This window comes from Dipodomys merriami, unplaced genomic scaffold (assembly GCF_024711535.1).
Source record: "Dipodomys merriami isolate MVZ:Mamm:240054 unplaced genomic scaffold, mDipMer1.0.p SCAF_1, whole genome shotgun sequence".
NCBI classification, from domain to species: Eukaryota; Metazoa; Chordata; class Mammalia; order Rodentia; family Heteromyidae; genus Dipodomys; species Dipodomys merriami.
In genome coordinates, this window is record NW_027202270.1 from 122,082,118 (window position 1) to 122,109,867 (window position 27,750).

General features: G+C 40.2%; 1 protein-coding gene across 4 annotated transcripts in view; it reads left to right on the forward strand.

The window, feature by feature from the left end:
- The window catches only part of Ston2 (stonin 2), a 143,680-nt gene that overhangs the window by 59,997 nt on the left and 55,933 nt on the right, over positions 1-27,750 (forward strand). For 2 of the 4 annotated variants that reach the window (XM_070028452.1, XM_070028461.1), the window contains exon 4: positions 1,660-1,857. In XM_070028452.1, coding sequence (XP_069884553.1) covers positions 1,660-1,857 — 198 coding nt within the window. Of the gene's footprint in view, positions 1-1,659; positions 1,858-13,755; positions 13,765-22,770; positions 22,942-27,750 lie in introns of those variants that run through there. The other 2 variants (XM_070028470.1, XM_070028469.1) reach the window with 2 other exon arrangements.

Sequence of the window (27,750 nt, forward strand, 5' to 3'; positions counted from 1 at the left end):
TGTCTTAATGGAAAAGTTCCAAGGACTGACTCACTTTAATTCAGTTATTGTACAAGTTGTAGTTTTCTAGGATATTTACAATTTTATTTACATATTTAAAGTATTGGTGTACACATATTTAAAAGTATTGTTCTTCCTTATCAGCATATATTTATGTGTGTATGTATGTATATATATATATACACACATACACACACACACACACACACACACACACACACACACACACACACACACACACACATATACACACGTAATTTGTAGTTATTGGAATTAAATTCAGGGCCCTGTGCTTTACTGGCTGACACCTACCACTTGAGCCACAACCCTAGCCCATTTTTGCTATTTTTCTTGTAGTGTCTCATATTTTTATATTTTTGTCTGGGGCTAGCCTTGGACTGTGATCCTCATGCTTGTGCTCCGAAGCTCCTGGAATAACAGGTGCACACCACCATGCCCAGCTTGTTGGTTGAGACAGGGTCTTGCTAACTTCTTTCCCAGGTTGGCCTTGCATTGAGATCCTCCTAGTCTTTACCTCACAAGTAGCTGAGATTATGAGTGTGAACCACCACTCCCAGCCTTCTTTCTTCGCTCTTAAATCTGTTTTCTCTTTCTGTTTCTCAACCCAACTACAGTTTTATTTCCAGCCAGGAAAATTGGCTGTGTTATCTTGGCACTTTTCTTAACCTCTGAGTTTAGGTCCCTCTGTATAAAATTAGATTTCTGCTGACCTTTTGGTATTGATGGGTGGAATGAGGCAACATTTGTAAAAGTGCCTGACCTTTGAGTGGATACTTGGTAAACAGTAGCGTCTTCCATTTTTATTCTTTCCCTGATAGCACTCTTTTGAATATTTGGTAGATTTGCAGGGCTATGATTTCTTGTGCAGCACCATGGAGAAAGCAGATGTTGAGCAAGTTAATTGTAGACAAGTTAAGAGAATTAGGAAGTTTGATTAAAGAAAGAAAAAAGCACTTTTTGAAGTGATTTTGAAAGGTTGATTTGGTGCCCTAGACTAAGGTTGTGTGTTTCCCCCTTAAAGATAATTTTCATTGGATTTCATGCAGGTCAGCAGCTTCAGTGAACCTTCAATTGCATATCTAACAGTCTGCAGAATTTCCAGTGATTTTCAAAATCACACTAAGCAGAGACATAGCACGTGTGTATACATATATAGTCATATAGCTACTCTGTATATGTATACACATGTGCTATATCTCTGCTTAGATTTGAGGTTCTTGAGACCTGAGGTTTTCTATTATCTTCAGATACTTGTACAAAGAGATTACAATTCAAGTTTAGTGCATCTTGATCAGTGTCACCCCTTCCATCATTCTTCCCACATCTATCTCAATAATACCTATCCTCTCAAGTTATCTGATTCCATTTTTACATATGTTCATTGAGTGTCATTACTGTACTGCCTACCTCTCTCTATTCAAGACCTGAGTTTTAATACTGATTTAATTGTGACTCATCATAGTGTCTCAATCAATTTCCCTGTCTATAGCCCTATGACTCTTCCTGTCCTTGCCTTTTATGACCGTTGACATGGATTGCGTAGATTGTGAATGACACCAAAGCAACACAAGCACCGAAGAAAAACAAATGGTTGCTAATTATACTTACTGTCACTGTTGGTTTTGGTCTTGTCCCCAGCTCTTCCATTGACCATGCCCTGCTGGACATGCCCTTCCTTTGAGTCCCTGAGGAGATGTCCTCTGACCTCCGAGAGCAGCTGGACCACCCATTCTGAAGATACCAGCAGTCCTAGTGTTGGCCCTTCATACACAGACCTACAGTTCATCAATGCAGAAGAACAGGCAAGCCGCAGGACTTCTGGGGCTGACTCAACTGGTAAGCTAGGCCTCCAAGGCAGAATTCTTTGCAAAACACTTTTAGCTTTTTTTTTTTTTTAAACATTTCCAGTTCCTCTTTAAGGTCTTCTTAAATCCTGACAGCCAATTTTGTTTGCAGAATTCAGGTGTGGTCATCCAGACCAAAAAAAAGAAAAATAGCATCCAGAGTGGTTTGAAATTGCACTGAGAAAAATGTATAAACAAATTAGCTAGTTGGTTGACTAATTATTCATAAGAGGAAACATTTTTGACAGAGTATTTTAATGTGTTATTTTCTGGCTGTTTAGTACAAGCACCATTCCCTATCAATTTATTTTTTTCCTTCTGAACTGTAGTGTTCACAAGGCTGAGTCATTCATCCTACCACCCACACATCTTGCCTCTTCAGCAGAAGGGAGCTGGATGTAAGCAGCAAGAAGGTAAATGTTACAAAAAGCAGATTGAGAGTCAGGATTCAGCCCTTGTACCCAGATTACAAATCACTTTGCAAGTGAATGCTTGACCTTCAGGTATACGTTAATTGAGCTATCTGCTAGTCTATAATGTCCCATGTTCTCACTTATTAAATTTGCAGTCGGCATAGGATGGAAAACTCATTTTCTTTGCAGGTGGAGTATGAGCCTGCCAACAAGCACCATGTTATAGACGGTTTAGAAAGTCATTGGCAAGATTATATTCTTGGTATGAATATTTGGCTGAAAGGGTTGTTTTCTTCTGAAAGTGGTAGAATTACTGTTAGTTTCATTGTGTATGAAGTTATCCAGTGTGTCAACAATATTTGTTTTCCCTTCCCAAAAATATTGCTTAGGATTTTGTCTCTGGGTCATTTTTCATATTCGGATAGCATTTACTCACGTTGGGTGCTTTTAAGGACAAGTTTGAAGATCCTGCTTATAGACTAAAGGGTTCAGACAGGATTTTGCTTGGTATTTGATAATATTGCAGGGTATCCTAATATATCACAGATTCTATTGTCACAAACTATGATTCTTTATTTTATTTTATTTTTATTCATTTATTTTTATTGGTTGTGGGGCCTGAACTCTGGGCCTGGGCACTGTCCCTCAGCTCTTCAGCTCAAGGCTAGCGCTCTACCACTTGAGCCACAGCACCACTTCCAGCCTTTTCTACTTATGTGGGGCTGAGGAATCGAACCCAGGATCTCATACAGGCAAGGCAAGCACTCTGCCGTTGAGCCACCTTCCCAGCCCCAAACCACGATTCTTTATAGCATTTTGATTTCACAGGTACTTCAAGTCTTTGGCTTATGATCCACTGGCTAGTGGCTAATTAATGTATGACCTACTACCCCATTTTCATTCTGGGAAGCAGCTCAATGATAGGAAGGCACCTGTAGCAGCTGATGCCATTAGGAAGACAGATGGAGCCTTTTTGCCTCTTTTGCCTTCAGTCTCTTTTCCAAACCTTCCTAAGGAGGAAAAAATACAGTGTGTGTATTGACTAAGAATGTTCAGACTCTGGTGTCTTATTGACGTTTAACTCCTAATTCTGTCACATACTAGCTATATGACCTTTGGCAGTGTGTGTGTGTGTGTGTGTGTTTGTGTGTGTGTGTGTGTGTGTGAATTCTGTCACATACTAGCTATATGACCTTTGGCAGTGTGTGTGTGTGTGTGTGTGTGTGTGTGTGTGTGTGTGTGTGTGTGTGTGTGTGTGTGTGTGTTCCCGCGCGCGCGCTGCAGGGTTCTCATTGTTTGGGAAATTGGGCCCCTCACTGGGGAAAAAAAAAGTGAGGATCTCTAAGCTCATAGTGATTTTTCGGTGGTCTCTGTACTTTCTCACTGGTAAAAATTGCCTTAATTCTTGATAATTCAAGTGATGAAAATCAGTCCTCCCTGCAGTGGATATTAACACCAACAACAATTATTATTTCTTCTTTTTCTCCTCTTCCTCTCCCACCACCTCCACCTCCTCCTCCTCCATTGTTGTTGACATCATTGTCATCATGATGATGATGATGATCATCGTCATCGTCATCATGATGATGATCATCGTCATTGTCATCGTCGTCGTCGTCATTGCAATACTGGGGATCCGGGGCCTTTGCACATTCTAGGCAATGACTGCTCTGAGCTATACCTTCAGCTCCTGAACAAGCCATTACTAATGTGTTTCAAAGTTTCTAAGTATTTTTAGCACCTCTCTTTTCCTAAAGTCATTGTGTCAGTTGTGGGGCTTGCACTCTAGGCCTGGGCACTGTCCCTGAGTTCTTTGGCTCAAGGCTAGCACTCTACCACTAGAGCCACAGTACCACTTCCTTTCCTAAAGTCATTCTAATGCCCAGTTGCTTTTTTTTTGGTCAGGGTCTTGGTGAGAAGCAAATGGCACTCTAGAAAGGGTTTATTTGGAGAGCATTTAATGAAGGGACTGCTTACAGAGAAAACAAGAACTGCAATCACAGAACAGCTGACCAGGGCTATCCTTGGTTAGACAGTATATAAGAACAGTGGCTGTGGCAGATGTTCTATGTTGTACCTCTGTGTGGAGTGTTGTCCCAGACCAAGCCTGCTTCCCTTGCCCCTGTTGCTTGGTAGTGGGCTGCTGTGAGCTGATCTGCTGCCTCCTCTCTGTCATCTGTGTAGGAGTTCTGCAGGGATTTGGCAACCCCATAGGACAATCTGAATTGCAGCTTAGTTGTGGAGGGAAAGACTCCTGTGAACAGCCTACACTTTCTTCTCATTTTCTCACCGAGGGAATAATTAGAGGAGGAAGGCAAACAAATCCCCTCACCTTGGTTAGATTACAGGGTGTGGAGCAGTGCTGGAAAGCAGCGTTGATGCTTGTTCTGGGGTTCAATTCTCCAGGGTAAATGACAGGGAAAGTAGAAAACAGGCCAGCTTTCCCTCCTTCAGAAATAAAACCTACTGTCTTTTCTATCACCTCCTGTCTCCCCAGGGTCCCCTTTGCCTACACCAGACAAGCACACCCTGTCATCCTCACCAGATGAGTAGTTGTGTGATGCCACTGGGTTTACAGTGTTTATAAACAGCAAGAGGATCAAGAGTGAAAACAAGCCTCTCCCTTTGAAGGCTGTTCCAAGAGACAGTCTCCTATGTGAAAACACATAAGCATTCACAGTGGCACAAGCTGATTGATTGGTGGGCTTCCCTTTTGGTTTTCTTTTATGTGCAAGAAAAGTATACATTTACATGTGGGGTTTAGAATGTACACACACAGACAAACTGAGGAGTGTCCAGACTGGCTGAATCACGTAGCTGATGCTTAATGCTCTGTTGAATGAATCCTCAAATGAATGCTGTGAGATATGCAGGTGGTAAGAGGCAGGTGTGTTCCAAACATTGGGTTTAAGAGCCCAGTATTTCCCAGGATGTCCCATGTAGCAGCTTGAAGAAAACTAGCATGCTGCGAGCATCAGTATGCCATGCTGTACTACCTCTATTAGAAATCTATATCAGGCATTAGCTTATTAAAGGCTTTGAAAAGTTCTGAAATTATATGTATGTATTCTGTATATAATTTTTTTGTTTTTGGTCGTGGGGCCTGACCTCTGGGCTGGGCACTGTCCCTCAGCTCTTCAGCTCAAGGCTAGCACTCTAGCACTCTACCACTTGAGCCACAGCGCCACTTCTGGCTTTTTCTGTTTATGTGGTGCTGAGGAATTGAACCCAGGGCCTCATGCATGCAAGACAAGCACTCTACCACTGAGCCACCTTCCCAGCCCCATACTACATTTTTCTAAACGATCTGTTCAGCTCTCAATTTACAGGAACCCCAAACCACATAAAATGTCAGATTTTACTTGGAATTACATGTCTTTGCTAAAGTGTTGGAAACAGAAAACCCAGAAAGAAATATGTTGATGAACCTGCCTGGATTTTTTTTTTTTTTTTTTTTTTTACAGTTCTGTACAGTTATCCCTACTTGTGCTTTGTTCAACTCATGGCTTTCGTGTGTGTGTCTGTGTGTGTGTGTGTGTGTGTGTGTGTGTGTGTGTGTGTGTGTGTGTGTGTGTGTGTGTGTGTGTGTGTGTGTGTGTGTGTGTGTGTGTGTGTGTGTGTGTGTGTGTGTGTGTGTGTGTGTGTTTCACTCTGCCCAGACAGTATGCTATCCCTAGATATTTGGGACTCATTTTTTTTTCTCAGAAACAAGTGCCTATGCAGATAGGATTATAAACCTTCAGTTTCCTGATCAGACTTTTTTGATGCTCAGGAAGGTTCTCTTGTCATGATTTGTCAAGGTTAGAATGAGAACATCATCTACCCATAGGTACAAGGACAGGTTTCAAGATGAATGTGCCTCTCTATTGCCTGTTCTGCCTTCCTGCTGCAGCTTGTAGAGTTGAAACCAGAGTCAGGGGCCCAGATTTCCATGATGGCTTTCCAGGGAATTTTTGTTGTTTTTAAGTTACCTCTTCTGATCTTATTCTTTGGAAAAAAAAAAAAAGTTAATTATTTTTAAAATTCTTTCCTCTAACTACAAATTTAGAAGATATTTTTAATCTTCCTTGACAAATGTTTTCTCCCTCAAAATGGAAGAATACCAGAATATTTTTAAAACAAATTAGTTTTTTGTGAACCAGTAGAAATTTGACCCCATTTTTGTTTCTGTAGATTCTTGTGTGCATTAATTGTGCACTTCGGCTTTATTATTATTATTATTGTTATTGTTGTTATTATTTGGCCAGGGGGCTTGAACTCTGGGTCTGGACACTATCCCCCAGCCTTTCTGTTCAAGGCAAGCGCTCTACTACTTGAGCCACAGGGCTACTTCCGGTTCCCTGGTGGTTTATTGGAGATAAAGAGTCTCATGGACTTTCCTGCCTGGGCTGGCTTTGAACCATGATTCTCAGATCTCAGCCTCCTGAGTAGCTAGGATTACAGGTATAAGCAACTGGTGCCGGCTTTAAAATACTTTTTATGATAGATGTCTTGATTTAATTGTTTTGGCACTGGTCTATTTGTGTGCAGGATGGAGGTGGTCTCTGCTTAAGGGAGCTAGTCTTTCAAATATTTGTTTTTTTGTTTGTGTACAAAAAGAGAGTCAGGTGCTTATGTTTAGCTTTTCTTTGGCATAGTGCTTATTCTTTATAGTAGTAGACCTAGTATATAAAAAACAATGTTAAGAGTTCCAACAAACCAAGATATGCTATCAGCAATACCACTTCCTTGCAAATTATTTAACTTCATTAACCATCACTTTCCTGAATGGTAGAATGTAAATAATACTGGTAACAATACTGAGCCTGTAGTTTTGCTCTGAGGGTTAACTTTACACCAGGCAATTAAAATTCCTGGAACATATTGTGGAATAACTCTTTTGATGGTAGCATATTTTAAATCTAGAGCTTAGCAAGTAGAAAGAAAAAAAAATTGAGAGTTACCCAAAACAAAAAAACCACAAAAGTTCCAGCTAAACCTAGGAAAAGTTTCATTTATGTTGTTGGCTAGTTTTTATAAACTGCTTTTATAAAAGAGTGGTTTCCTCTATTGGTTCAGTTCTCATAACCAAAGGTCGGGCTCATCCAATTGGTGTCTGTGTTAGTCCCCTGCAGACTTGGGTCCCAAAGCTTTCCTGAGAAAAGCTGGGTGGGAAGTGGAATAGAATGAGAGGGAGGAGGATTCAGAAGGTGGGGGTGGGGGAGCTGCCAGGTTCACTTGCATGAGTAGCTGTCCCTCCCCTCCCCAGGACTGGTTTGTTTGTACAAATTGGTTGCCTCAAGCAACACATTAGTTTGAGATGGAATGTATCCTTGGAAACTCGCTGCTTTCCTTTTTGCCAGGTTATTGTGCTTTTCCGGCAGAGGATGCTAGAATTGCAGGGACATTTTCCACTTTGGTATATTGCAGTCCAGTTTTCCCACTTCTTTCTAGTGCTATGTGCAAGGTCCCAGGTTATTTTGCTACATTTGGAAAGCACCAAGTTGTGAGCTGTTTTATCTTAGACTTTGCCCTCCCTCTTTCAACCTTCAGTCCTGGTGACCAAGGGGAAAATTCCTTGTGCCTCCCTGGGACATCGGTGACCCTCACAACAGGGTGATATTCCTGACCTGATGACATTGGGCTTTGTCATGTGACTTGCTTTGGGGATTCTGAAATGTCACTTGCAGCACAGATTTCCATGGCTTTCCTTTTCTCTGTCAGAGCCACTTCTTAGTGTTCTTCACGCTTGCCACAATTAGACTCTAGAATCCTCTGCTTAGACAGCTTAGAGGCCTTTTTGGGGGGGAGGGGGGTCCGGTCGTGGGGCCTGAACTCTGGGCCTGGGCGCTGTCCCTCAGCTCTTCAGCTCAAGGCTTGAGCCTTGAGCCACAGTGCCACTTCCGGCTTTTTTTCTTTTTGCTTATGTGGTGCCTCATGCATGCAAAGCAAGCGCTCTACCACTGAGCCACCTTCCCAGCCCTAGAGGCCTTTTTAAGACCTTTCCTAGCACCTGTATTTTCAAGATTGCTGGTGTGTCACCATTAAACTGTGGGGCTAGGAATCGACCTTAGACATGAGGGGCTACGTGGGAGAGGAGAAAGTAGGGGGCAAGCTTCAGGTAACAGGCTCTCACCTTTCTGTGCACTGTGATGCTTTTCTGTGAATTTCAAAGAGTATAAGAAATTGAAATTCTATTTTGGCCTTCAAGATTGTTAGGAACATATATATGGATCAAGCAAGGTAGGACATATATTAGCAATTTGGGGCATAATTTATGCCTTTAAATCCTTAAACACATATTCTCTGGGCCTCTATCTGAACTTTAGGCCAGTGACTGCTAATACTAGGAATGAGTATGCATTCTGGAGAGGTGGGGCAGCTGCATCTCCTTCTCCAGAAGTGTCATGGGCAAACTAAATCTTTGTAATTGAAAACTGAGAGATTTTAGAATGATATATCACTGTAGCATAATTAAAAGAACTGATTCCAAAATGAAGAGTTTTCATTCACTGAAAAGTATCTGACTTTACCTACTTCAAATAGGATTTTTGGTAGAACTTTTTTTGCAATAGTATGCACAGTAGCATTACCGAGAAGAGCAGGGATTCCTGGGAGAAATCCCAGGAAGTTATTGGCGTTCTGTGGCTGAGCAAGTCTGCACCCCATTCATGCTCAGTTACGCTCATTGTTCCTTCTCAGTTGCTAGCACTCAAATGCACTTTGATGTCCCCTTTTCAGTCGATGTTTTAGGTTAGCAATGTGACCATTTTCCAGGCATAGAATGTACAGCCAGAATTGAGGGAGAAAAAATAGGAAAATGCGAATGAAGAATAGTTGATATTTTTATTTATTTTATTTTTGTGCTGGTCTTGGAGCTTGAACTCAGGGCCTGGACACGGTCTCTACGCTTTGTGTGCAAGACTAGCACTCTCCCACTTGAACCACAGCTCCACTTCTGCCCTTTTTTTTATGGTTAATTGGAGGTTAGTCTCAGATTGATTTCAAATCATGATTCTTTGATCTCTGCCTCCTGAGTAGCTAGTGTTACAGGTGTGAACTATTGGTACCCAGTGATATTTTTATTTTATTGATGTAGCCACCTATAAATTCACATTTGAATGTGTTTACATATCCAACTTTTACTTTGTGTCCAAAAAAGTTGTGTCAAGGAATGGTATTCATATTATTTCTGTTCAGATCATGTTAAGTAGGGGGAAGTTAGTAGAATTAAGTGTAAGATTTTTCTGACTTGAAACAAAGAAAAATCACCTGGTTCTCACTGGAAGTAAAACCATGAGCTTAGCTTAAAGGATTATATAGTATGTGAAAATGCATTCATTTTCAAAAAGCTTTCAGATACACAATTTTATATACAAGATTAGAGTGGAAAGAGCAGCAATTTCATGGGGCTGTGCCAATTGCATGAAAAAAATGTATTTAAAGCCCCGACAATAATTATTGATATAAGTGTGATTAATGGATAGTCACTATTATTGTAGTAGTTACTACCATTATGCTGTATCTGTGACTTGTGAAGAGCAAATCTAAGGGAGAGTAGAAGAATGGATTTTGCTATAGGAGATAAGCTATTCCAATCTCAGGGTTTATAACTTGATTCTCCTGGAGGGAATTCATGAGTTTTAAAAGTTAAAAAAAATTTTATACTAAACATTAACTAAAATTTGGCCTTTTCTTTATTATGAATGTGGGCAAAGCATCACATCTGAATGATTACCCGACTTTTTTCACCAATACACTCATGGGTATTTCTGTATTACAGTTGCTGGAGATACCATAAACATTGTTTGCACTCAGTAGCATATTTAAATTTAGTGAGTATAGGTTGAGTCCTAAATTTTGTTAATTAATATACTAATAAGGATTCATCTGTGTTATTATATCAGAAAAAGAACAAATCTGACATCTTCCCCCATATGATAACTTCCTTTTTGAAAATAGTTAGCTATTCTCAGTCCCACATATAGTGTACCGGTCATCTTAATTCTTCAAAGACAAGTTGTAGAGGATGACAAAAGGTCAAGGAACAAAGACAACTTTTACATACTTCAGCTGATCTGGTCAACTCAACAATAAAATATTTTTTAATATCTGAATAATGATGACTTCTTGCCTGGAATTCCTATCCCCAAAAGAGATTTTAGACTATCAGGCTAACAAGAAGATAGACAGGTTTACTTTCATATATTGAAAACCAGCACTTACTTATGATATGTGTACATATTTACATTTATAATGTTATACTATAGAATTAAGGACTTTGTTCTGGGGGGGTCTGGTCGTGGGTCTGAACTCTGGGTCTGGGCACTGTCCCTCAGCTCTTCAGCTCAAGGCTAGCTCTACCACTTGAGGCATAGCACCACTTCCAGCTTTTTTTTTTTTCTGCTAATGTGGTGCTGAGAAATCGAACCCAGGGCCTCATGCATGCAAGACAAGCACTCGACCACTGAGCTACCTTCCCAGCCCCTTAAGGACATTTTCTTATTCATTCATTCATCTATTTATTTATTTTAGAATTAAGGTTTGATTACAAAGCTTCATACTTGCTAGGAGCTTGGACCGCACTCCAGCCCATAATCTTGGACATTTTAGAGGGTGAATATGACTTTTTCAGGATTATCCTAAATCTCCAATGCAAGCTGTATTTCCTCATTTGCTGCCAGATGGTCTTGGGGAAATAGGCCCATCAGTTCCAAAGACCAAGGAGGAGGACCCAGCCTAACCAGGTCTGGTCTGCAGCAGCAGCCTATTGAGAGTCATGACCTCCACAAGCCTCTTATCCTTCCCTGATGATTATGCCAGGATTTCTTCAGTTTTGATTTTGGCAGGCTCAAGGCCTGGGAGAAATCCAGCTGCCTACTCTAAGGGGGTTATAACCCTATAAATACGTTTATGACCCATTTTATTGCTGGCTTCTGGCCTTAACGGAGAATCCACTGTTCTATTAAAGAATGAAAATCAATCTCTCTCAGACAGCCATGGAGTATGTTCCCTGGGAAGATGACAGGTCAAATCTTCATTAAGCTGTTGAGGAATGAAGGGGGAGGGGAGGGAAGGCTGTTTACCCTGTTAGCAGTGGCTGACAGCAGTCCGGCTAGAATGTGTAGGCTCCTCTGAGCCTTTTGCTTCATGTCTGTGGCTCTAACCTCAGCTGCTATGCATAGAGAGAGGGAGAAGGCATTTTTTAATCCTAGGAGAGCAGTTTCAATGTGGCTGTCTTGGCTTGAGGGCTAGATTTATGTATGAAGGCTATGTTTTTGAAGTGATATTAAGTTCCCCTTTCAAAATGCATTGATTATGCTGTGGGTCCGTGGATGATGGTATCGGAGAAAAATGGCTAAGAACTAACAGTTCTGCTTAATATTAGTTCTATGGCTGTCATCACTTCTTTACAATAGTATCACACTGTGTGCTGAGAAGTAATGCTGGAGTCTTGGCTCTGCCTTTTCTAGGCAGTGTCTCAGCCAGTGAGATCAGGCTTAGAAAAGTACCTTGTAGAGCTTGAGTAGAAAAAAATAAAAGCAAAAGTGAAAAAGTTAGCACAAGGAGGGCAAAGTGCTACATATCTATAAAGCTCTGAGGCAAGAGGATTATGGGTTTGAGACCAACCTCACCATTGTAGAAAACCCTATCACAATTAGACAAGCAATAAAAGAATCAGCACAGGATGATACATAATACCTCTGTGCACATCTCTAGAGATATCTGGACTGATGTGTCTGTTGCTACCAGCAAATATTCCAAAGCATGTGTGGCAACCATGAAGCAACAATTCTAGAAGTCATTGAGAAAGGCTGGTTTTTAATCTCTTTGTAGAGAAAGAGTTAGTTGCTTTAGCCTTGAGGTGTTATGTCAGTGCATGAACACTACTCGTGTCAGTGTATGCACACTCACTGCAGAGTGCGTGTTCACATGCATTCATGCACGTGCGAGTGTATGTGTGCACACACACACACACACGCACACACACACACACCATACACACACAATGTTCCAATTCCCATCTGTATTTTTTGCCCATTGTGTTAGTGGTGCCATTTTGAAGTGAACCATTAGAAAATGATAAAAACAGACCCCAAATGTGAGTACAAATCTTACTCATGGCTTCTTTTCCTTTTTTTCCCCCTTGCATTAAGAACATCACTAAACAACTTGTTATGACTTGTTTTCTAGAAAAACAGAGAGGAATTTCTTGTACATCCTGTGGTAAGCCCCACTGATCCTGGGGGCATGGGTGGGCTTTGGAATAAGTGTTAACGGATGGTGTGAATGGAGGCCATTCTTTCCCTAGGCAAGTTACACTAGGCTAGTAAAATTATTAGCTATCTATTTTTATTCATTTATTTTTTGGGTCTGGACGTGGGGCCTGAACTCTGGGCCTAGGCACTGTCCCTCAGCTCTTCAGCTCAAGGCTAGCACTCTACCACTTGAGTCACAGCGCCACTTCTGGCTTTTTTCTTTTTTGCTTATGTGGTGCTGAGGAATCGAACTCAGGGCCTCATGCATGCAAGGCAAGCGCTCTACCACTGAGCTACCTTCCCAGCCCCCTATTAGCCATCTATTAAGTACAGAGTAAATCATGTACTGCTGACCCAATGTTAGACCATTGCAGTTGAGGGTAAATTGTAGTGTGGACATCTTCCTTTGGAAACATACTATACCCCGAGTGCTGTGTCTTGTTGAATAGTTGAGCAATGCTGTAAAAGATATTTTTAAGCCAGGCGCCAGTGGCTTACACCTGTAATCCTAGCTACTCAGGAGGCTGAGATCTAAAGATAGCAGTTCAAAGCCAGCCCGAGCAGGAAAGTCCTTGAAATTCTTATCTCCAATAAAACCAGAAAACCGTAAGTGGCACTGTGGGTCAAGTGGTGGAGTGCTAGCCTTGAGCTGAAGAGCTGGGGGACAGCGTTCAGGCCCAGAGTTCAAGCCCCATGACCGACAAAAAAAAAATTAATAAATGAAAATGACAGTTTTCCCAACTTTAAAAACAATTATATTAGTTTTATTTAAGACATTTTCACTATAAACCCTATTAAGACATTAAAATACCATTTTCTCTCTAAGCAAGTAATTTTCTTATCTAAGTTTTAAAACACTAAATATGTATGAAAAGAAATTTCATGTTTCTAAAATCGCTCTTAACAGACCGAGCAGATCTTCAGTAACAATATTAAGATAACTTTTAAGGAAAAGAAATCAAACATCTCTAAGCTCACAGCCCTCATACATTTCCCATATGTAAGAGTAAAGCCTGTTCTTAGTCTCTCCAGTGTCCCGCATAGTGCCTGACTCATAAAGGGTGTTTGGGGACTCTGATTGTCCACCCACCCTCACCTATTGTTACACATGCCCACAGTGACATTGTGAAGATGGCCCAGCTGATGCAGCTCCATAGACAAGTTCTTCACCTCAGCATTCGTGAGCTGATTTCTACTCATACTGAAAGAGGCCATTTCTTCTCACTGTGCTAGGTCTCAGCATGACTGGTAACCTCCCCAGCATATGATGTTCTCATTAAGCCCCCGGGGTTCCTGGGATACAATAAGGGCAGAGCAGAGGAAGCCTAGGATAGAGTGCTGTTCCCATGTTAATGTTTCCCTTTCCCCTACATGGAGGAAGATGAAAGCCACCTAACTTCACAAAGGCCATTTTCATCCACAAGGTTTCAGTGCCAACAGGTTTTGTGGCTTCTTCCCACTTGCTTTTCAGGCAAGGCAGGCTGACTTGTTAGTACTTGCACTGCTTTGAAGAGTCGGCTGTTGGCCCAGTTAATGTAAGACAAATTAAAGCTGATTCAGGTTCTTCTATCTAGGATTTCCCCCAACCCCTTCTTTCTTTTCCTATTGAACAACTTAGGCCACAGGGAGACTGACTGATCCATGCTTTTGGCCTGAGTTCACTAGATGTTTTTGTCTTTTAGGACTGCTAGAACAAATCACCACAAAAAGGTAATTTAAAACAGCAGAAATTTATTATCTTACAGTCCCAGAGACCAGAAATCCACAACCATGCAGTTGCTTGCCAGCCTTTGGTATTCCTTAACTTGTGGTAACTTAACCTCAATCTCTGCCTCCATCTTCACATGGCCTCCTTCCCTCATATCGTTGGGTTTCTTCTTATAAGGAAACCAACAATTAGATTGATGGATCATCCTAATCCAGTATTACCTCCTCTTAATTATCCCTGAAAGACCTATTTCCAAAAAAGGGCACATTAATAGGTTTTGGGGGCTAGGACCTGAACTGTATCACTGGAGATATAAGAAGACATCAATTTTCTCTAAAAAAAAAAAAAAAAAAAAGATGCTGCGCTGGGAATGTGGCTCTGTGGTAGAGTGCTTGCCTAGCAATGCATGAAGCCCTGGGTTCGATTCCTCAGCACCACCTAAACAGAAAAAGCAGGAATGGCACTGTGGCTCAAGTGGTAGAGCATTAGCCTTGAGCACAGGGAGGCTCAGGGACAGTACCCAGGTCCAGAGTTCAAGCCCCAGGACTGGCAAAAAAAAAAGAAAGAAAGAAAGATGTTAACCTTTGACTTGGGCTGAAGGGCATTAAGGCCTCACATATTGTTGTGGTTTGCTAAGGATCCAGTAGGGGTTTTATGTGTTGAAGGCTTGGTTTCCTAGGTGGTGCTACTATTGGAAAGTAGCATTTCCTATCTTTTAAAGGACACAGTTCCACCCACTAAATTAGGTGTGTTGGTCAGCTTTTATTTAGTCACTATTAAGAAGTATTAGAGAAACCAACTTACAAAGAGGAAGGGTTCATTTTGGTCTATAGTTTTGGAAGATTTTTTCCACGATCAGTTGGCTGTTGTTTTGGAACCTGTGGCAAGACAGTACATCATGGTTAGAGTGCACAGCAGAGCAAAACAACTCACCTTTCATCCAGGAAGTAAAAAAGAGGAAGGAGAGATGTCCAGAGGCCTGCAGTCCCCTTCCAGGGCATTCCTTCAGTGATATTACAACCTTCCACTAGGCTCCACTCTTCAAAGGTTTCTCTACCTGCTAATGGTGCAGTCCTGGGAAAAACCAAGCCTTCATTCAACACATGAATGCCCCCCTTGTGGATACTTACCAAATCATAGCATTAAGTTAGCCTTTAATTCACCTCAGCTAGTTAGGAATACTGATAAATCTTTCTTTCAGAAAATATTGAAGTCTTTCTTCTCACACCTGCAGTGATGTAAGAGAGTTGTTTCTGCTCTCTCTTGCCTCAATCCTATGGGTTACCAATAGTACTTACTGTCAAAATAATTGACTGTGAATTGAGACTGGGAGCAAGGAATGCCCCTTTAATGCCTACACCCAATTAAATGTAAGCTCATCATTAGTGACTTTTTGTTTACTTCTATATGCTCAGCCTCTTGAAATATTAACTGCATCATCAGCTTGGGACGAAGTAAAACTAGTCATTTATTTATTCACTCAATATTTATTGAGCAAGTATTGTTTGCTAAGCACTGTGCTGGAATCAGGGAAAAGACTGGTAAAATTAGTAGCTATAATTTATTGAACATCAGTTATTTGTCAAACTGTCTTTACATTCTTTGTCATGAATTCTCACAAAAGCTATAATGTTGACATTAACCCCAATTTATAGATGAGAAAACTGAGACCAAGAAGATGAAAAGTTTTAACCAGAGTCCAAGAGCTCACAAGTAATAGTGTAAGCAAACTTGATGATAATGGTACACCAGTTTTTCTCTACCTTTTAATGAAAGGTTTCTAATTAATCTTTCCCAGTTGCTTCCTCCAGAAATTTGAATATTTAAAAAATAATATTAATAATCTTTTTAGTATCATAGACTAATGGAACTGATTGATATATTACCTAATAGTACACATGGCCAAAAATAGATATGATAAATACATGCCTTTTTTTTTTTTTCTATTCCTGGGTCTTGAACTCTGGACCTGGGTGTTATTGCTAAGCTCCTTTTTTGTTCAAGGCTGGCACTCTACCTGTTGAGCCACATTGCCACTTCTGGCCTTTTCTATGATTAGTTGGAGATAAGAATCTCACAGACTTTCCTGTCCAGGCTGGTTTTGAACAGCAATCCTCAGATCTCAGCCTCTTGAATAGCTAGGATTACAGGCATGAACCACTGGCACCCAGCTAAGTACTTTTTTTTTCTTGCACTGGGTTCGAGCTCTACCTCTGGCAACAAATCTTTCCTCATTGTTGGTACTGGGGCTTGAACTCAGGGCCTCAAGCTTGCTAGGCAGATACTCTATGGCCCAGCCATATGTCCAGCCCCTTTCATTTTCTTAATAATATTTAGATTTGAACTAAGTATTTTGTACTTGCTAGACAGGCACTCTACCACTTGATTCATGCTTCTAACCCCATTTTCTTTTTATTTTTATTAAAAAATTTTTTATTGTAAAAATACTGTACAGAGGGGTTACAGTTACATGAGTTAGGTAATAAGTACATTTCCTATTGAGCATTGTTATCCCTCCTTTGTTTTTCCCCTAGCATCCTTTCCCCACCTCCCCAACTCCTCCCTCCCCCCAAAAAGTTGTAAAGTTCATTTCACCAGAGTATCTTGTACATATCATTGTTACAATGGGCCAACCTGTATTCTTATTTCAGCATTTTTGTTATTTTCCTTCCCCTCCTCAAATCAGAAAAATGTATATACAAGATACAGGGCACCGGTATCAAATACAGTGACAATAGGGGTTATACCAGGAGGGAAGAACATACAAAAGAAACAAAATATCACAAAGTACATTATAAGTACATTAAAAACAACAGCAACAAAGAAAAACTTCTTGTGTCCCTATCTTGGGGTTCATTTCACTTATCTTATATGGTCATATGTACATAGCTTTGACCTTTTCTGCTTATCTTAGTCACATACTAGTTATTTCAAATAAGGGAAACCATGGGACCTATGTTTCTTTGCACCTGGTTTACTTCACTGAATATAATTTTTTCCAAGTCTTTCCATTTCCTAACAAATGTGACAATGCCATTCTTTCTGATGGAGGCATAGAATTCCATTGTATATATACATATATACCACATTTTCTTGATCCATTCACCTACTGAGGAGCATCTGGGTAGGTTCCATAGCTTAGCTATAGTGAATAATGCTGCAATAAACATAGTTGTGCTGGTAGCTTTAGTATGGCCTTTCTAACCCCATTTTCTCTAGTTGTTTTTTTTTTTTTTTTTAAAGATAATGTGACTTTTGCCTACACTAGCCTAGATCATAATCTTCCTATTTGCACTTCTTATCCTACCTATCACTATTTCTGCCTATTGGCTTGAGGACATTTTCACAAGTTTCACACAGTTTCAAATCTCATTCTTTCTCACTCTGCCTCCCAGGTAGCTAAGATTACAAGCATGAGCCATTGTGCCCAGCCTCAGTTTGTTTTTTAATAATATTTTTATTGAATTTAAATGACTACATACATTTCACGAATTTCACAGTATTGTAGGATAGTGATACTTAGTTAAAGTTACAAACATATTTTAACCTTCACAAGGCCTCAGTTTTAACATCAATAGTATCCCAGTTAGTAAATAAGGAAGTGAGAGTGATAAAAGAAGTGAGTTTAATGGGGTACATGTGTGGAAATGTCACCATGAAGTCCTCCTTCCACAAAAGAAAGTTCTTTTCTGATTAGAAAAGAACTTACAAAAAATTTAACGTAAATGAGAAAGTAATGGAAGAAAATCACCATTTCTAATACTTGTGAGGTAATATTGAAGGACTGGTCGTCAGTGATTGCAAAGCATACACAAATTAGAGCTAAAACAAAGATCAGTTGCCTACTGATAGATTTATACAACTATACCTACCAAAAAACAAACCTGAATTTGATCAAGGTCTAGATCTGTGACTCAGTGAGGAAATGTAAGGGACAGAGGAATGTACCATTAGCAATATATGGATTGTGGGGCAATCTTCATGGCAAAAAAAGATGTTCTTCCAAAATTAAATCACAAGGAAAATGCAAAGATGGAAGAAAAAGACATTACCAACTAATTTGTGGATTGACTTGAACAAAATTCAAAAAATACCTTTTAGATATTTAGAGGAAGTTAATATTTCCTGGGAGTTATAATTCATTTTTACAAGTAATAATATTTTGAGTTTAAAAGCAGGATATCTGGAGTTGAAACATTGAACTGTTTGTCTTTACAGATACATATATGTGTGTTTATGGGTAAAAGAATAATGATACTGTAAATTTGCTTTAAGATAATCCTCAGTGGGTAGGGATACAAGTGATACAAGATTTTAATGAGTCAATAATTGTTGATGTGTGAGTGTCAGTAAATAATGGTGATGTTTAAGGGGTTTTTTTAGATTATTACCTCCATTTTTCTTTTTTTCTTTTTTTATTGTGAAAATACTGTACAGAGGGGTTACAATTACATGGGCAAGATAATGAATACATTTCTTTTTAAGTATTGTAGCTTCCTCCTTTGTTTCCCCTTCCCATCCCTTCCCATCCTCCCCTACCCCTCAACCCAATTCTCCTCCCCCCCTCCAAAGTTGTAAAGTTTGTTTTCTACAAAATGACTTGTACATCTCATTGTTGCAGTGGGTCCAGCTGTATCCCTATTTAAACGATTTGTTTTTTCCCTTCCCCTCCACAAATTATACCGACATGAAATACAGTGAAAGCAGGGGTTATACTGTAGGGGAGGACCTCCATTTTTCTTTACATTTGAAATTTTCTATAACTGTAAGTTTTAAAAGTGGTTTTGTAAATATTCTAACAGGAGGTATTTCCCAAAATCTAATTTAAAAAAAAAAAAGAGGAATGTAGGAAGAAAATGTTTGTGTCCACATTTTCTGCTTGAATGGTCATCACCTGCTACTTTTGAGTTTAGATAGACCTTCCTACACTGACAACAGCTACAGATAGAGGGAGACTATCAAGAATAGCAGAAGCAACTTGATTTCTCTCTGCAAGCAATGATCACCCTCCACTGCCACCATTCAGAGCTCCAGAAGCAATGGTAGTCATTATCCAACATTTGGCTAGCACTTTGTAATATACATGATGTTTTATATATCTTTCAGTTAATCTTCAGCCAAGTATGATATTCTTACCCGAGATTCCAGAAATCTGGAGCTTCCAACCTTGACATGACCAGAGCATAGGGAGAACTCAAGTTCAGATGCTATCTTCACTACCATTGGCCATGTGTTGATTTTCCCTAATAGTTAATCTAGAGCTTTGCTTGTTTGATAGCAGTACCACACTCTATTTAAGGTGTAGACTTCTTTCTGAACTGATAGTTACTGTTGAATGTAATTGCAAATAAGAAAACAACATACTTTATCAGTGGCGATCCTATTGGACATAAAGATTAAAGTACTCTGAATTAGAGAACTAGACAGGGCAGATTCTCAAATAACCACTAAAGTCCTACCATTTTCTAGGTGCTGTGTTGAAAGTTTGTCATAGTGGAAGGAGAGCAGACTACATAGTATTGACTCAACTATAATCATCTTTTTTTTGGGGGGGGGGTCCGGTTGTGGGGCCTGAACTCTGGGCCTGGGTGCTGTCCCTCAGCTCTTCAGCTCAAGGCTAGCACTCTACCACTTGAGACACAGCGCCACTTCTAGCTTTTTTTCTTTTTGCTTATGTGGTACTGAGGAATCGAACCCAAGGGCCTCATGCATGCAAGGCAAGCGCTCTACCACTGAGCCACCTTCCCAGCCCCAACTATAATCATCTTAAGTGAGAATTAGTTGCTCTTCCTCCTGTCTTTCAGTCTACCCCTCTGTAATTTCACCTACAAGTCTTTCCCGTGTTTGGGTAAGTTATCTGGAAAGGGAGACGAGGGAGAGGGAGAAAGATCAGGTCAGTGGCTGAAACTATAAATGCGCTTATGGACCTATGTTAAAAGGAATAAAACTCGGTGGACTGTTTTTGAAGCTCTATTTCTTAAAGTAGAATTATTGATAAAATAAGGTGCTGATTCCCCTTATCCCTGCATAGTTTTTCTAAGAAATAAGCCTGTCAAAATTATTCCTCAGATGACATTTTCTGTTTGAGAGGCAGGAATGCAGATTGTTTATAGTTAAATGTTTTATTGCTTGTTATAACCTCATATTAATATATCAGATTTATGATATAATGTGTTCTCATGTACACTAAAGAATAGGTTATAGTCTTTTGTGGAAATGAGCTCAAATGTATTTATGCTTATAGTTTAGTAACTGTCTCATTGCTGAGCAGCATAACAAAGTATGCATGCTTAGAAAAGACCCACACAATTTTCTTAAACATTACTTACCTAGTCAATTAAAAGAAAGTGTTATATGAACTATTCTCAAATCTCTGCTGTGGAACATCATTTTACTGTTTTAACTGATTATTAGAAGGTATGAATTATTATGTCTGGGGCTTATCAATTGCCAAGGTGAGATCTTGGAACAGAACCCCAATTACAACACCGGTCCCATTGGAAAATGGTGTCCATTTAACGATGCTTTGAGGAATACATTGTTGTAAAGATCACAGTTGTTGATGCCAGTTACTTCAGTCATGCAGTGCTTTTCAAGTATTTCTTTTGTCCATGAACTCTGAGGTGGTTCTCACTCTGTAAAATTGACATAGTAAGCCGGGCGCTGGTGGCTCACGCCTGTAATCCTAGCTACTCAGGAGGCTGAGATCTGAGGATCGCGGTTCAAAGCCAGCCTGGGCAGGAGAGACCGTGAGACTCCTATCTCCAATAAACCACCAGAAAACCGGAAGTGGCCCTGTAGCTCAAGTGGTAGAGTGCTCGCCTTGAGCTGAAGAGCTGAGGGACAGCGCCCAGGCCCAGAGTTCAAGCCCCATGACCGACAAAAAAAAAAAAAAAAAAAAAAAAAAATTGACATAGTAACAGCACCGGCTTCATGGATTGTGGAGGATAAGGGTGACATCAATACATACAAAACCTTAAGAAAAGTGCCTGGCACAGAATAAATGCTTGGGAAGGGTTAGATGAGGCTGTCACGTTACTATTGCCATCATGGTGAGATAGATCCTAGGATCTTCCCTATTGGATATGAGAGCATCAAATATGGAGTTTAACAGCCATACTTGGAATGGGAAACCAATCATTCCCACAGAGTCAGGAAGCTTTCTGTGACCCAAATACAAGACTCTTTCATAAAGCAGTAACCCCAGATTTTAGATCTATTTTTTGTTTTTATAGTGCTGTATTGTAAATCCAGAGCCTCAAGCATGCTAGGCAAGCACTCTACCACTATACCAGGGAGCTATGTCCCCAGCCCCAGACCTACCACATAAACAGAACAGTCTTTTATTTTTCTTGCCAATAGCAATTCTATATACTGATATGGAAAATCTCACATGTATCATTAAGTTTAATTAAAGAAAAGGTGCCAGGTAGCACATCATGGGTATACTTTAATCTTAGGTATGTTATTTTAAAAGGAGTATTCATCTATGTGTTATATGCATGAAAGTTTGTAAACTACACATACGAAATTGCTAACAGTGATTTCCTCTGGGCAATGAACCTGGCCATTGTGGATAATAGAGAGATTTTTACTTTTATTTCATATTGATAAATACTACTTGGAATTTTTTTTTTCTTTTGCCAGTCCTGGGGCTTGAACTCAGGGCCTAGGCACTGACCCTGAGCTTCTTTTACTAAAGGCTAGCCAGCACTCTACCACTTGAGCCATAGTGCCACTTCTGGCTTTTTCTGTTTATGTGGTACTGAGGAATCAAATCCAGGGCTTTATGCATACTACTAAGCCACGTTCCAAGCCCAGTACTTGGAATTTTTCACAATAATCTTTCAACAAATTTACATTTAGGAAAAAATGGAAGGACTGGGAATGTGGTTTAGTGGTAGAATGCTTGCCTAGTATACATGAAGCCCTGGGTTTGATTCCTCAGAACCACATAAACAGAACAGGCTGGAAGTAGTGCTGTGTCTCAAGTGGTAGAGTACTAGCCTTGAGCAAAAGAAGCTGAACGACAATGCCTGAGCCCTGAATTCAAGCCCCAGGACTGGCAAAAAAAAAAAATTGGGAGAGAAAAATACAACAGTTTGATAAGTGTTTCTCCAAATCAAAGATCTCCATCTCCACTTCCCCCACTTGCACCCCTTGAAGCAAAAACAAAAAAATAATGTAAAAAATCTGAGAAAGGGTTCATAGCATACTTGAGTTCTGAGCATGAAAGTTTCCAATATATGTTAGAGTATTAAGTTTAAAGGTGTATGCACTTAAACAGTCCTTTTTGAAGTAACTATTGCTTGCACTCTTGGAATCTAATCACCCAAGTGTTATTTACCTCCCTTCTGTACACATCGCAGACAGAGCTCAAAGTTCAGGAAGTAATAACAAAGGGAATCAGAAGCCAGATCTCAGGCACTGCCTCTGAAGAATCTCCCAGTCTGCCTTGCCTCTCCCTCCTCCTGGGTGTGTCTGCATGGGAAGGCCAGTGAGTAACCTGCACATTTTTTTTTTTCATCTTGGCCCTTCCCACCCAGACAAGAGGACTGAGTGGCAGACAGGCAGGCAGACAGTGCTGAGTCCTGTTCAAGCATGCAAGGAGCGTACCTCTACCCACACCCACCGCCTGGACCCCTTACCACTATCATCCCTCACCAGGAGGAACCAGAGTCCAGGCCAGGGGGCCCAGAAAGCCCCTACTCCCAATGGTAAGGGCTGACAATTGCAGGATCACCTCATCCACTTTACTTGCTTTAGTATTGGCTTGTCTCTCTTGATTGTGTGTTTCTGAGTGATTTGAAGCTGTTTTGTTTGGTTGTTTAATTCTCAGTGGTCTCAAAACAAAGAAATGTCTTTCTCCAGGAGGATTTATTAGAACTTGTAACCTGATAGCCTGGCCTTAGAGCACAGCTTTAATCGTTACCTCTGATTGGTGTAATCTACCTTTTGACTGGTGCAATATATTGGGGTGTTGGGTGGGAGAGATCCCCCAACACCACTTTGCTTCTACCAAATAGGATTTGAGGAAGAAAAAGCGTTGAGGATTGTTGGCATTGTAGTGCATGGATAAATCTTACTAATTGAAGTGTAGCTAATTGTTACCATAGCTCTACAATAACAAACCCAAAACCACATTTTATTTTTTTTGTCTCAAAACAAAATCAAACAGAAAATTCTGTTTAACAGGTTCAGTGTGGAATGAGCAATGCCAGAGGTAGTGTTTGAGGACAAGCACTAAAAGATTAGTTGGTTTAATTAAATAGATGTGAGCATGGAAGTGCTGAATTAAATCTTCAGTCCTCCGGGGAAGAAGTGGGCCTGATGTTCAGTGTGGGCTTCATGTGGTATTTAAGGGAGAAAACTGAGATCTTTGTATGTGTGTTGAGAGTTCTTTGAGGAGAGGGTGGGAAGGCAAATGGAGGAGGCTGGGAAGCAGGTTTTTGGCATGGGGTTGGTGCCAAGGACTTCTCCCTCGATTGCTGTGGATGAGAGAGTAATTCAGAGTAATCAAGTGCTTCATTGTTAACAGGCTTCTGTGCTTCAGATATTTATTCTAAAAACAAGCCATTGGCTACCCTGGTATGAGAAGGAATAAAACTGCTGCCTCTGGTCCCTGGTCTAACCCAAATTTTAACACCTGGCAAGAAAAGAAATTAGGTTACCAATAGAGTAGCAGCTACCCATGTAGTTAAGTGGGTCTTGAGGCCTTTGCACCAAGAGTACAAAACATTACCATATTAAAAGGTTGTGTATAAAGTTACTTTGATGCTGTGCTTCTGTAGTATGCTTGAGACAGCACTATTTTTTTTTAAATCAGCCATGAGGAATTACCTCATTATTACATTGGAGTAGGAAGATGCTGAGCTTAGAGGTTTGCAGAGGAACAGCATAGGAAACTGCAACAGAAATTGCCCAAAGCATGTATATGTTTGACTTGTGCCCAGGTGTCTGAAAATGCAATATAGGTTTGTTTGGGGCTTCTTTGTGCAGGCTACTTAAGGGTTCTCTATAAGGAGCAGCCTGTACTTAACATAGTTAGGATTCTGGAGCAGCAGTAGACAACAGCTCAAACCCAAATCAAACCAACAAAAAAACTGTACAGAGAGCTTGTACCTGAACTTTCTTACATGTAAAGAGTACAGAGTTGGCTGTATGAGTGCGATGGAGTAGGGAGGGATCCCAGCATGGTAGAAATCCCCTTATATAGAGGGCAAATCCCTCTTTCAAATTTATGAAAAGCACAGTATGTCTTTTGCTGAAAAGAATCCATAGTTCTTCATCACTGTCATTATCAGTGCCCTGTGGTGATAATGCCTGGTGTTTGCTTCCTTACTGCTTTAGCTTCCCTTTGGTTAATTAAAAGCAGAAACTGGCTGCCACCTGCCAGCTGGCACATCATCCGATCCAAGAATGCCACTTACATTAAGACAAAGTCAACAGGAGTTGAGGTCATTTAGGATGATTTTACCTGAAGAGTCCAACTTAAAGTTGGGACTCTCCAGTTATAAGTGAGAAGACATAGATGCAACATCAAGTTACCCATGGAGTCAGCTGCACTGATAGTCATCCTGGCTCTTAGGACCTTTGCACAGGAGTATTAACTATTACCACATAAAAACATCACTATCCCTTCCAACCTGTGTGAGCACTCAAGTTTGACAACGTTGTGGATAATGATTCGTCCAGTGAAGTCCTGTTACGTGTTTTCCTAACTTCCTAGGCTCTCTTCATAAGTAAATTAAATGCAGTGTCTGCTTGAATTTGGTCTTTCTGAAGCATCATGATGATGATTGTAGCATTTCTTTTTATTTTAATTTTATACTTACTCTTGTTGCTTAATTTTTCATTCATTCTACCAAGCACATTGAAAACCAAAATAAGTAAGACAGCTTTGTCTTGGGGCAGGTTATAAGTTCTTCCTTTTTTTCGAATTCCTTCCAAAAGAGCCTTCAGGCACTACCTAGCTTTGGCCACTCCTCTATCATCATGTATTTCTGGTTTCTGGAATTCATTCTTCTTCCACCCCTGCTGTCACAGACCTCACACGTAGGTGCTTAAAGAATGTGAGTAGTTCTAGCCAAAAGGTCCTGGTTGTTTGTCTAAAAGACAAAACACAGAACCTTGGTAGTAGGGACACTATCATAACTGCTGCTAAGCCTCACCCTGACTGCACACCTTGGAGCCTAGATCAGGAAAAGCAGTTGTGGATTCAGTCTCAGCATTTCTTGAGTAGTGGCAATCTGGGCAAAGGTAAATAAAGTAGGGGAAGCCAGAGGTAAAGAATGGTTAGCCAGCAGCCCAGGGCTAAATTATAATTAGCATCAGCCTGTAGCCTCCTGTAAACACCAGTTTCCTGCTACTCTGGGCCAGTTGCTGCTCTTACAGATTTTTTTTTTTTTCTCCTGTAATATTTCTTCTTATGCTTCAGCCCTCTTCATGTTAATGCCGCTCAGTCCCTTGGAGGATATACCCTTCAGGACCAATGTTACATTTCATCCGTAAGTATACCTTAAATGGGGATGTAATGTCAAAGATAGACATACCCTGAACAAGTCCTCATAAGGCTGGCTTTTCATCCACATCTTCAGAGATCACTCCCTCTCCATTTACATCCTTGGGTAGGGGGAGTGATCTCTGAAGATGTGGATGAAAAGGTTTGGGGAGGTTTTGCTTTAGTTTGATGTTAAGATTTTCAGCATGAAGAACATTGTATGTTGTGTGCTCATATATGTGTAAATACAGGCAGAAACTAGAAATGGAAGCTAGCAGATGAAGTTATAATGTGTATGCTTTATATCTTTTTGAGATGAGAATAAAAACATTTGCTCTCACTTAGAAGTTACATTTGGCTGGAGGGGACATTTTTCTGTATAATACTATATTACAGGTTGATAGATAAAAATGGCCCTCATTATTCTCCTTGAACTTGTTCCCTTACAATGTGACTTTGAGGCTCTTCTTACTAGTTGGTAGAGTCTGTTACCCCAGGTCTTGAATCTCCATTTGGACTTAACTACTTACTTTGGCTGACAGAGTGGTGGGGCACACACTGTGCTTGCTCTCTTTGAAGTCAGTTCAGCTATCATGTAGACATCCAGGGGCCTGGAGCCCCTGCCATACCAGCTGACATGTGAACCAGGCAGTTCTAGACCAATCATCTGTCCTCAGACACTAGAGTGGGCCCAGCAAAGATCAGACAAACCCATTCAGACCCGTAGACTAATGAGCAATAATAAATGCTTATTGTTTTAAGCTACTGGTTTAGAGTTGTTTCTTGTGTTAATGATATCTAACTGATACACTAGTTATCTGGGTCTGATCCCTCTGTATACTTAATGTCATCAACAAATACTTTGTTCAACATAATGGAAGAAAGTCAGTCACCAGATTGAGTTAGTTCTATTAGGTAAGATGGGAAGGGAACCTCAATTCTTGTGATTGCCAGTGTTACTTTGAGATATTTTTTAACAACAGGTCAAGACCTGTGTCAGATTATTCCATCAGATATCTGTAAGGAATCTGTAATTTACAAAGTTCTATATGAATCTGTAATTTCCAAAGTTCTGTTGATTGGCCAGCATTAGAAACTAATACTTTCATGTTCTTATCAAAGACAACAACAACAACAAAAACATTAATATCACCTTCAAGGAAAAAGCAAATTCATCCTGATGGTAGATGGTAAAAAAAGTCACAGTTGCAAATTGGTGTCTGGAATTGTATATTGTTGAACATAGTATTTGTCATTGGATGCAGGTGAGGGATTGTGAAGTGTCCATTTAAAAGTAGGGACTGTTCATTTAGGGTCCTTTACTTCGATCACAGATTAAGAATTTCTGGACAAATCATAATAGTAACAAAGTTTGATGGGGTTTTATTGAGTGAGTAAGTAAGCAGGCTCCTTAGAGCACCCACACTCTGAGTATGTATCTGCCTTCTTTCTATCTGCTTTCCTGCTTGCTTATTTACTCAAGCTCTGCCCAGTTTTCTTACCATTGTGACTTACTTGTCCAGAAATTCTTATTCTGGAATCCAAGTCAGGAACCCTAAGTGAAGAATCTGTACTTTTAAAGGGAAACTTCTCAAACCTTCACCTATCCAGTGACAGCTTCACTGGTGTTTGGAACATGGTGTGTACTATTAAGTCGAGTATTGGGAATACAATAGGACCAGCATAACCAAGAGTCAGAACTATTCATCTTGTGAAGCCAATCTGTTCTTTGTAACAAGGATATATGTCTGAGTCATTGCTGCAGTGGTCTATTGGGTGGTATTTCAACAACAAAGGAATGCATGAATCCATCTCATAATTGAAGAGACCCCATTAGAATCCTAGTAGACAGATCTCTATTTCCATCCCATCCAGCCCTATAAAATGTGAACGCTAGTCACTGAGATGGCTGTCTACTGTCCAGTTCAAGGAAGGGTGTTAATCAGGATTGAGTTATTACTTGTGTCATATGACATCCTTTTGTTAGGTTTCTCAGGTGAAAAAGTAACTAACCAATTTCTAGTCT